This window comes from Anolis carolinensis, unplaced genomic scaffold (genome assembly GCF_035594765.1).
Source record: "Anolis carolinensis isolate JA03-04 unplaced genomic scaffold, rAnoCar3.1.pri scaffold_10, whole genome shotgun sequence".
In the NCBI taxonomy this organism is placed as follows: domain Eukaryota; kingdom Metazoa; phylum Chordata; class Lepidosauria; order Squamata; family Dactyloidae; genus Anolis; species Anolis carolinensis.
Window position 1 is genome coordinate 16,696,131 of NW_026943821.1, and position 10,834 is coordinate 16,706,964.

General features: G+C 39.8%; 1 protein-coding gene across 1 annotated transcript in view; it reads right to left on the bottom strand.

Annotated features, from left to right (window-relative positions):
* The window catches only part of LOC103279899 (IgGFc-binding protein), an 80,301-nt gene extending 69,719 nt beyond the window's left edge, over window positions 1–10,582 (bottom strand). The window contains exons 1-3 of the mRNA XM_016996031.2: window positions 9,538–10,582; window positions 4,749–5,086; window positions 931–1,504 (exon numbers count right to left, since the gene is read on the bottom strand). Of these exons, the coding sequence (XP_016851520.2) occupies window positions 931–1,504; window positions 4,749–5,086; window positions 9,538–10,582 (1,957 nt within the window). The remainder of the gene's footprint in view (window positions 1–930; window positions 1,505–4,748; window positions 5,087–9,537) is intronic.
* Between the last annotated feature and the right edge of the window lie 252 nt (window positions 10,583–10,834).

Here is a 10,834-nt window from a genome sequence, read left to right on the forward strand (position 1 = left end):
CTCGCTTTTTGATACGCATTCCAAGGCATTGTCTCACAGCGCAACCAGCAATGTAATTCGAACCATTGTTGGCCCATTCTCTAATTGTCTCTTAATGTTTTGTTAATATTTTTCCCCCAAAATTTTTTTTTAAATATATTTTTAAAAATATTTTAATTTTTTTTTATTTCTTCAACCTACCTTGAATGAGAGCTTAGCGCAGCCTAACATGGCTGCCGCTCCCCGGCCAATCAGAAGCTTCCACGATGGATGCAAAGGTGGGGGCTAACATCCTCTGCGTCCACATGGAAGATTGCCATACAAGCCCGGTGTGTAGCGATTGCGCATGTGCGTCCGCCATTTTAGAAACATTTAGAATCATTACAAATTTTCGGAAATATCCGAAATTTTTGGGTGAAAAAATCGGAAATACTTTCTATATCGAAGCGCCAGTGCCCCCTACTTTAGAAACAAGAATTGAAACATTTTTTTCATCGATCGGACATGCCTAGTGTGTACCATTGCTGTCCTGTATGCATTTGCTCAACTAAGCTGCAATGCATATTCTGCAGATTAGAATGCGGTGTATGTGGATGCTGTACACATGAAGACACTTCTGCCATGAGTAAATATTTCTAACATTACTAGCAAGACCACTGATTCTCTGACTGCAGACCAGAGCCCATTCATCAAGCATACTAGTAATAATCCAAATAAAAATCTCTGTGAAACCAAGACGGCATATTCACAAAGAAGAAAATATCACCTTACTCAGTGAACGCCACAAAGATAATGAAGACTGGCTTGCAAGTTTAGTAAACAATGACTGCTGACTCTTGGGGAGAAGGAATATGTAAGAGAGCAAGAAAGGATGACATATCTTTTGGACACTCCATTTGGACACTCTAACAACAAAACTGGCTTAGTGAGCTTATCCCCTTGCACACTTACGACATCCAGCAGTTTTCCTCCATTCGCCAATCTGGACTCCCACTCTCTGGCAGGCATCTGCATAGGCCTTCAGGGCATCACACAGGGTTGGTCTATGGCCATCGTTGGCACAAACATCATAGACACAGCTCTCAAAGAAGAAGGCGGGGTCCACCTTGGCATGGCAAGGGGCAAAGGGGCCATTTGAAGGAGCGGCTATCAGGCCACAATATTGCTGGGATCCATACTTTGTAACCAGATCAGGTCGGCAAGCTTGACAAGGACCATGGCAATCGTTCCAGCAGTTGTCATGTTGGCCCTTCAGCCACCAACTCTCGCCAAAGGCATTGGCATCTGGAGCCAATGTTCCTTCTGGTGTCATGAAGTCATCTTTGGGATCCTCATTATAGTTCCCACAAAGGCCAGCGACAAGTCCATGAAAAACACTGCTGAGGGTGACCTGAATGTGGTGATTCCAGTCATAAGATATCCTGAGCTGATACTCAGTGGTGATGACGACGGAGGTGCCACTCTGTACAATCCATACTTTCCCTTCATTTAAAGTGATAGGCAAGGGTGTCTTAATCCCATTGAACTGCATCGGAAGGAAAGGAAAGATCATTGCTCAGATGAGAAACAATTACATTTCAAGGAAGGCTCCTCCTCTGCTCAGAAGCACAAAGTTTTGTTGAATTGTTGGAAGAATCTCTCTTTCCTTCTGTGTATTTGTGAGTGATGACACTCTGCTTTGTAACTTCACAAAGGCTCACTCTTTGTGACAAGACTCACAATAATGGGATTTTCTTCTGTCTCAGGTTTTGGCTTGTGACACCAACAACAACACCTGCACAACAGTCCAGAATCCTGTTGGCTTTTTTAGCAGCTGCATCACATTGTTGGCTCATGTTTAACTTGTTGTCCACAAGGACTCCAAGATCTTTTTCACACATACTGATGTCGATACAGAATGGGGGACACCTGGCTCAACAGCAGTATGTGTGAAAAAGATTTTGGAGTCCTCGTGGACAACAAGTTAAACATGAGCCAACAATGTGATGCAGCTGCTAAAAAAGCCAATGGGATTCTGGCCTGCATAAATAGGGGTATACCATCTAGATCCAGGGAAGTTATGCTACTCCTGTATTCTGCCTTGGTCAGACCACACCTGGAATCACACTGTGTCCAATTCTGGGCACCTCAATTGAAGGGAGATGCTGACAAGCTGGAAAGCGTCCAGAGGCGGGTGACTAAAATGATTAAGGGTCTGGAGAACAATCCCTATGAGGAGCGGCTTAAGAACTGGGCATGTTTAGCCTGCAGAAGAGAAGGCTGAGAGGAGACATGATAGCCATGTACAAACATGTGAGAGGAGGGAGCAAGCCTGTTTTCTGCTGCCTTGTAGACTAGGATACAGATCAATGGCTTCAAACTACAGGAAAGAAGATTCCACCTCACTGTGAGGGCTGTTCAGCAGTGGAACTCTCTGCCCCGGACTGTGGTGGAAGCTCCTTCTTTGGAGGCTTTTAAACAGAGGCTGTATGGCCATCTGCCGGGGGTGCTTTGAATGTGATTTCCTGCTTCTTGGCAGGGGGTTGGACTAGATGGCCCATGAGGTCTCCTCCAACTCTACTATTCTATGAACTTGGGGAAAGGAGAGCATAAAAGAGGGGCTGATCCCACTTTTTTCCCAAGTTGAGCATGTGCCTTTGCAGGACATTCCATATACATACATATATAAGAATACAGTGGCCAAAGAAATGAGTTTAGCTTATCCTGGGAGAATCTCTACTTTCTCCACCATGGCACTACTTCTGGCTTTTTTTAAAGTCTCTGTGGCAAAACTACAATGGTATTGACCTGTCCTCACATCAGTGTTTGCACAATGAGCCTTGACTTTATCCTTGGGACCAATCAAAATCCATAACCACCCTCCTCAAATAAAACCCTGCCCTTGATTTACAGTAGAGTCTCACTTATCCAACATAAATGGGCCAGCAGAACGTTGGATAAGCGAATATGTTGGATAATAAGGAGGGATTAAGGAAAAGCCTATTAAACATCAAATTAGGTTATGATTTTACAAATTAAGCACCAAAACATCATGTTATACAACAAATTTGATGAAAAAAGTAGTTCATTACACAATAATGCTATGTAGTAATTACTGTATTTACGAATTTAGCACCAAAATATCACAATGTATTGAAAACATTGACTACAAAAATGCGTTGGATAATCCAGAACGTTGGATAAGCTAGTGTTGGATAAGTGAGACTACTATATATAGAGACTTGATTTACATATAAGTATAGGCAGTAAGTGGTGTAATGTTGTACAATGTTTCTTTTGAACTCCTGAACAAACCTAAAACATTCCTATGATAGGGACAGCATACCCTTTCACTCAGTTTGATGGCAAATAATAACAAGTTAATCTGAAAACTTGGAGTCATTATCATTTGGTGAAAATATCATTCTCATTCTTGAAATAGTGTCAGACTTACAAGTTAAGAAACATTTCTCAAAAAGAGGAAAGTTGTCCTTCCATATCCATGGGTTCTGCATCCATTGACTCAACCAATGCCTCAAAAATTATAATTTTTTGACAACTACAAAAAAAACTGATTTTGCTATACACAAAGCACCACAATAATGTATAGGCATACCCTGCTTTAGATCTTCAGGGTCCTTGTGGCACTCATTTGAATGGCTTGTTATTTTATAGAAAGGACACCATTTTACTGTATCAGCGTATGTAATGTGGCCTGAGCATCTATGCATTGGGAATACTATCATAGGAAGTCTTACAACCAAATTTTAGTGGATAATCACAAATTTTAAACTTCTGTTGTATGTTTAATCTTTGTTCTATGTATTTTAATATGTAGAATCTATATATATATAAAAGAGTGATGGCATCAGGGCAGCGGGCAAAACAACAAAACTACAGGCCCCCCAACCTCGAAATTTGACAACACAACCCATCATCCACGGCTCTAGGTTGATACAACAAAAAGAAAAGAAAAATGAAGTCCTAATTAGAGGGAGAGGAATAATTGTTTTTATCCAATTGCTCCCAGTTAGAAGGGAAAGCTCCGCCCACTTGGTCTCCTAGTAACCGACTCAGCCCAGGGGACAGGCAGAGTTAGGCTTCATTTAGGCCTCTTCAACAGATTATCTAATTTAAACTGGATTATATGGCAGTGTAGACTCAGCTATATAACCCATTTAGAATCTTATATTATCTGCTTTGAACTGGATTATCTTGACTCCACACTGCCATATAATCCACTTTAGTGTGCTTTTTATCCAGCTGTGAAGAAGGGGCCTCATATAATCCAGTTCTAAGAAGATTATAAGATTATAAATATACAGTAGAGTCTCACTTATCCTACATAAACAGGCCGGCACCTTTACCCTTCACCTTAACTACCACCAATTCCTCAATACTTTATTTCCCATACCACCATACTTCGCCACAGCAACGCGTGGCCGGGCACAGCTAGTGTTTTTATATTACTCTGTATTTTTAGCAATGTTGGTACCCACCATAAGCCACGAATGGAGGCGGGTAAGAAATAAAATTGTTATTATTATTATTGTCATTATTATTATTATCAGGGCCCATTATATTTCCTTAATTCTTCTGATATTTTTAGTCCTCTTCATCTCTTCCCTACATTCTTTGAGGGGTTTCTTGGGTTCACATAAGAAATGGATCATTTTTCTATGTATTGTAGAATAAAAATGTATCTTCATCTCAATGAGGCAATATGTCAGCTTCCATGACAGTCAGTGGTCCCTGGGATTTAGTTCCCTTCTGAATCTACCATTACTTACCCTCACATAACCAACTTCTGATCTGACTATTGTGATGCTGTACTCCGAAGTCTCAAAAGTCACCTCCCCCACGTAGGATACACGCTTGTTTCCTCTGTTTTCATTCTTGGCAAAGATGTGGAAGTATGGGAACCCATTATTCTCAGTCGTCTTGCAAAGTGTGTAGGTACAAGTGCCTTGGAAGTCAAATTTGCGGCCATCAAAAGTGCAGTAATGTGGATCACCCCACGCCCAGCAGGTTGCATTAGAGACTGGCAGGCAATGCGGCTGTCCATTGATCATCTTGCATTCAGTGCCTTTATTACACAGAACATTAGCACAGGTGATAATTTGTTCATCTAAAAATGAGAGTGAGAAAATCAGTGAATAGACCCTTAGGAGGGTGCGGATAAGCAGGGTTATTTTAAAAATCAATACTATATCGAAATTTAACAAAACTTCACATCCTAGTGTTGAAGTCACTGTCAAGCAGGAAACCCTTTGACTCTCTTGGTGCTCATCCAGGCTGCCCCAGGTTTCATTCAGATGTCAGCAAAGTGCCTTCTGGCCCCAATAGACTTACCTGGAAGAGGCAGTGCTCAGTTTAGAACTTAAATTAAAACCTTGCACTCAGCTATTTAAAATCAATTAAATTACCCATTAAGTGAGGGATATTTTTAATAAAAAAGAAAACTTACTGTATATACTCGAGTATAAGTCTAGTTTTTCAGCCCTTTTTTAAAGACTGAAAAAGCCCCCCTCGGCATATACTCGGGTGTGGGTCCTGGTTGGCTTACATTTGGGTCAGCTTATACTCGAGAATATATGGTACATTTATTATTTTTCTCTATTATTGCAACCTCATTGTTTTTAATTCGATGTTTTTATTCTGTGTTGTGTTTTTTCGCCTATTGTGTATATTTTGTTATTGGTTTCTGTTTTTGTCCTTGATGTTTCATATTTTATCATTGCTTGTACTTTGATTTTTGATTTTGCTGTAAGCCGCCCAGAGTCCCCTTCAGGGGGAGATGGAGGCGGGATATAAATAAACTTATTATTATTATTATTATTATTATTATTATTACATTTATTATTTTTCTCTATTATTGTTGCTACTATTGCATTTATTTTACTTTATTATTATTATTACATGTATTATTTCACTCTGATCTTATTATTATTATTGCATTTGTTATTTTACTCTATTTATTATTAAAGGTAAAGGTAAAGGTAAAAGTTTGCCCTGACGTTAAGTCCAGTCATGTCTGACTCTGGGGGTTGGTGCTCATCTCCATTTCTAAGCCGAAAAGCCGGCGTTGTCTGTAGACACCTCCAAGATCATGTGGCCATAGGCATGACTGCATGGAGCGCCGTTACCTTCCCGCCAGAGCAGTACCTATCGATCTACTCACATTGGCATGTTTTCAAACTGCTAGGTTGGCAGAAGCTGGAGCTAACAGCGGCCGCTCACACCACTCCTGGGGTTTGAACCTGGGACCTTTCGGTGTGCAAGTTCAGCAGCTCAGTGCTTTAACACACTTCGCCACCGGGGCTACATGTATTTATTATTACATGTTTTATTTTCCTGTATTATTTATTATTATTATTATTATTATTATTATTATTATTATTATTACATGTATTGTTTTACTTTATTATTATTAAAAGGATACATAAGCACATTTACATTGAAGAAGATGAGAAGAATGATTTGATCAGAGTTGGACAGTCTTATCTTAAGTTTGAGCTTTATGTAAATATTCAAAAACATTTAACCTACTGATGCCTCAATTAATGTAATTTTATTGGTATCTATTTTTATTTCTGAAATTTACCACCCTCGGCTTATACTGGAGTCAATGTTTTCCCTGGTTTTTTTGTGGTAAAGTTAGGTGCCTCGGCTTATATTCAGGTCGGCTTATTCTCGAGTATATACGGTAATTATTTTTAATTTAAAAAAATCTCTAACTTAATTCCTAACACAATTTTGATCATTTTAAACTAAAGTAGTAGACTTCGGCTGACATATTTAGCATTAACCCAATTTCAGAATTAACGAATTAATTAATTAATCAAGTTCCCACAAATTTTACACTTCCCTGCTGGTTCTTTAGCTAAAATATAGTTCCCTTGGATGCTTGAAAAATGACTTCTTGCTTTTTTTCTAGTCCTTCAGGGTCTATGAATTACAGCGTGTGGGTCACAAGAGTCAAATCACTTATTGAGGAATCATTCCTGTGGGATGAGCTCAGATATGACAGTAATTGTGTTATGGGCATTTGAAGTAACTAGTCTTTTCCCATCCTTACCAATTCCTAAAAAAATAATGCAGGATCCAAATTAACGGGAACAGCTATTTCTTTATAAAATCTTGAGAATGCCAGAAAAGATGGGGGCATATAAGAGAAAGGGGATATAAAAGAGGGAGAAGGGGAAAGAAAGAGAAGGTTTTAAAAATTCATGCAGCTGTTTCCTCCTCTCTAAATTATAACATAGAGATGGAGAGGAAGGTAAATGAAGTCAAAATAAAGAAAACTTATACATAAGAGTGCCCATCTTGAAAGGGGGTGTGGCATTCTGGCTTTCTCAGAGCCCACCGTAGCTTTTGCTTCTGCAGAAATAAAGCTTCTATGTTATAATCAGAGCAGGTCCAAGGTAATTTTCAAGTATAGGCGAACAGAAATTTTGGCACCCCCCTCCCCAAAAAAGAAAACAATCACTGAAAAATAAAAGTATTGGATAAGAGAAAATGTTGGATAATAAAGCGAGATTAAGGAAAAGCCTAAATAAAGAACAACACTCTGAAAACAGGGGAAATCCAGACAGGAAGCAATAAGAGGCAGCTAACAGCTCCCAAAAAAAGATTCTCCCAGGCAAGAGGAAGCCAGGCCTTGAAGCCACAGGACCATTAATTGCTAATCAAGGTGATTAATTACAACATCCAAACCTGCCTCCCAACAGACAAGAGCTCTTTCTCCCACCCTGGACATTATTCCACAGACAAATAAACCTCACTTGCCTTGCTTCCAACAGATGGCAGTGGGCTCAGGAGTGCCCAATGCAGGCTCCGGAGTGCCCGATGCGGGCTCCAGTGTGCCTGACGCGGGCTCCAGAGTACCCGACATGGGCTCCGGAAGGCCTAGCGCAAACTCCTGAAGCCTTCCGGAGCCCGTGTCGGGCCTTCCGGAGCCCGCGTCGGGCCTTCCAGTGGGCCAGGCAGCTCGAAGAAGGCCCACAAGGCCCGAAGAAGGAGGCGGGGGGTGGCGCCATCCTCCCGGGGGCCTCAACTGCGCCCCCGGGAATGATTGGGCCACAGGCGACTGCCCAAATGGCCTCGCCGGTGGACTGCCTCTGGTTATAATCTCCTCTTTTCTGGTCTGAACTGAGAAACAAGGCCAGGAATATATTTAAAGAAAGGTCTTTAATTCCACTACCACACTGTCAGGATGCTTCCTCCACGGAGCCTCTGGAAGTTGCCATATGTTGTGTGATGGCCTCTGGGCAGACTCCGAGAAGGAAGCATTCTGACAGCGTTCTAAGAAGCCAAATTCACCTCATGTGATGAGGTATTTAGACTGGATATATCCCAGGACCTGCTTTGAATGGATTATATGAGTATACACTGCCAGATAATCTGAAATCAGATCCTGGGATATAGGACTGTGTAGATCCAGCCTTCTTCCAACACTCAAAGAACAACACCATGTTTGCTCTCATTAAAATCATTATTAACATTCAAGTAAACTATCTTTGAATTAAAACCTTTAAAATCACTCAATTATAAAAGTCAGCAAAAAAGTCATTACTATCAGTTCCCATTTCTCTGAATACAAGTCACTACAGTCAGAAAGTAGAAGGTTGTTGCTTTCCTTAGATGCTCTGTAATTTATTTATTTATTCATTTATTTATTTACTACATTTATATCCCGCTCTTCTCACACCAAAGGGGACTCAGAGCGACTTACAAATCAAATGTACATACAATATATTATTAGCATAGCACAATATAAGCATTAAATTACTATATTGTACTATATCATTACATTACTAATGATATTACAATATATTGATACAGTACAATATGGTAATTTTATTGCCAGTATTGTGCTATGCTAATAATATAATATTGTATGTACATTTAATTTGTAAGCCGCTCTGAGTCCCCTTCGGGGTGAGAAGGGCGGCATATAAATGTAGCAAATAAATAAATAAATAAATGGTAATATTATTAGTAATATTACATTTAATATATAATATATAATTAATATTATTATATTGTATTATTATTAGTATAATGTTGTATTACATTATAATATTATTATCAAAATTATATGTATATACAATATATATTTATAAATTATTATTATTATTATTATTATTATTATTATTATTATTATTATTATATATAATTTGCATAGCATGTTGCAATGGCACAGGAGACAAGATGGAACTATTTTCCTGGCTAATTGAACAGAACAGAGGACTAGAGATCTATGAGCTATTCAACTGAGCTTTTTCTCATGTTCTTTAAGAAACACCACTTGAATTGCCTTTTTCCTTCAGAGGATATTGCAAAGTGACTGCAGAGGAAGAAGGCAACTGAAATGGCATTAGTGACATCATAAGGAGGACTGAAGGCATCTCAGATCAAGTGTTCTCTCAAGCTTGGAGCTGATACTGTTCTATTGCCATTGGTTTAATTATTGCAGTCCGAGCAATGAAAGCATAGTGCTTGCTTCTAAATCTCTTTCAACTGCCTCTATCAATAATACTCAAGTAAAGGTATTAACCCTGAAAACAGTCTACTTACTTTGCTTGGCAGCACCCACTGTGCCGTAGCTGTTCTGATCGGCAATGCCCACGCTGAGAAGGCAAAATGGTAATTCAGGATGTAACACTTTGTAGGCAAAATCTGCATCTTTCAGATCAAATCTTCCCCAAGAGTATTCTGTGCCTGGGATTGCACTCCATTGCAGTTTGACCAGTGGTTTGCCATTCACTGTGAAATCATTAACCACTGTAGTCTTCGCCACCAGGAAAACAAAGTTCTGAAAGCCGACCTGTCCATTCACGGTGTACTCACGGCTGTATCGGTCTACAGCTGGAATCTCCATCAATAAGGTGTCATAGATAGTATTCTGGAATTTTGCACCCGTAGCAAAGTAGTACAGTTGTACTGGAGAACTAGCTGAGAGGTAGACTGGGTTTTGGGGCAAAACAAGAATCTGCACGACCTGACCACCTACCAGTATTGCTGCCTTCTTATTTGCACCTATCTGGTAATTCACGACAGTATCTTGAGATGCTGAAACGTAGAGAATATCGCTTTTAGTCTGCCCAGGTAAAGGAGGAACCATGAATGTCTTCCCCCAGCTGGGTACTGGCTGTAGCTGCTCAAACACATGGTTACATTTTGTGTATTTCCATGAACAGATGTGACCGGACAGGACAGCCACAGGCTCCTGGGAGTCAATCTCAGTACCAGAAAGATCGCCTGTTCCTTGCAACTGGATTCCTTCGAAAGCTTTCAAGGTCACTATGAGCTTCTTTCCTGCAGCATATGTTTTTCCATTGAATATCACCTGGGCCTTCAAATCAATGGTAACCACATTAGGCCCTTTAACGCTAAAAACAGAAAATTCTGGAAAGGCATTTTTGGGGCCGAGTGAAGGCGTCACTACATAATAGTTCCTTCCTAAGCTTTCCACAGGGTACAACTGAGCAATATCTGTACTTAAAGGCTTGGAGTTTTTAGATACTACTGATATTTCTTTGTCTGCAGTTATCATGACGATGTCTGAGAAAAGTTTGCTGCCCTTGATTTCCACAAAACTTGGCAGCACCACTTTCACCATCTCGTCATTATTCACAGTAATTTTCTTCCGGAATTTTGTTTTATCTGGACAGCTATTACAGGGGACATTGATTGACACGGTGGTTAAGGCGTGATGACCTCTAATCTGTAGTTCAAATGTGCCAGATGATCCATAATTCTCCATATAAGAAGTGATGTAATCTGTTCCAAGATTGTTACATAGGACAGTCACTGTAAGGGGAATAAAAAAAGGTTAGAAATAATAATAATAATAATAATAATAATAATAATA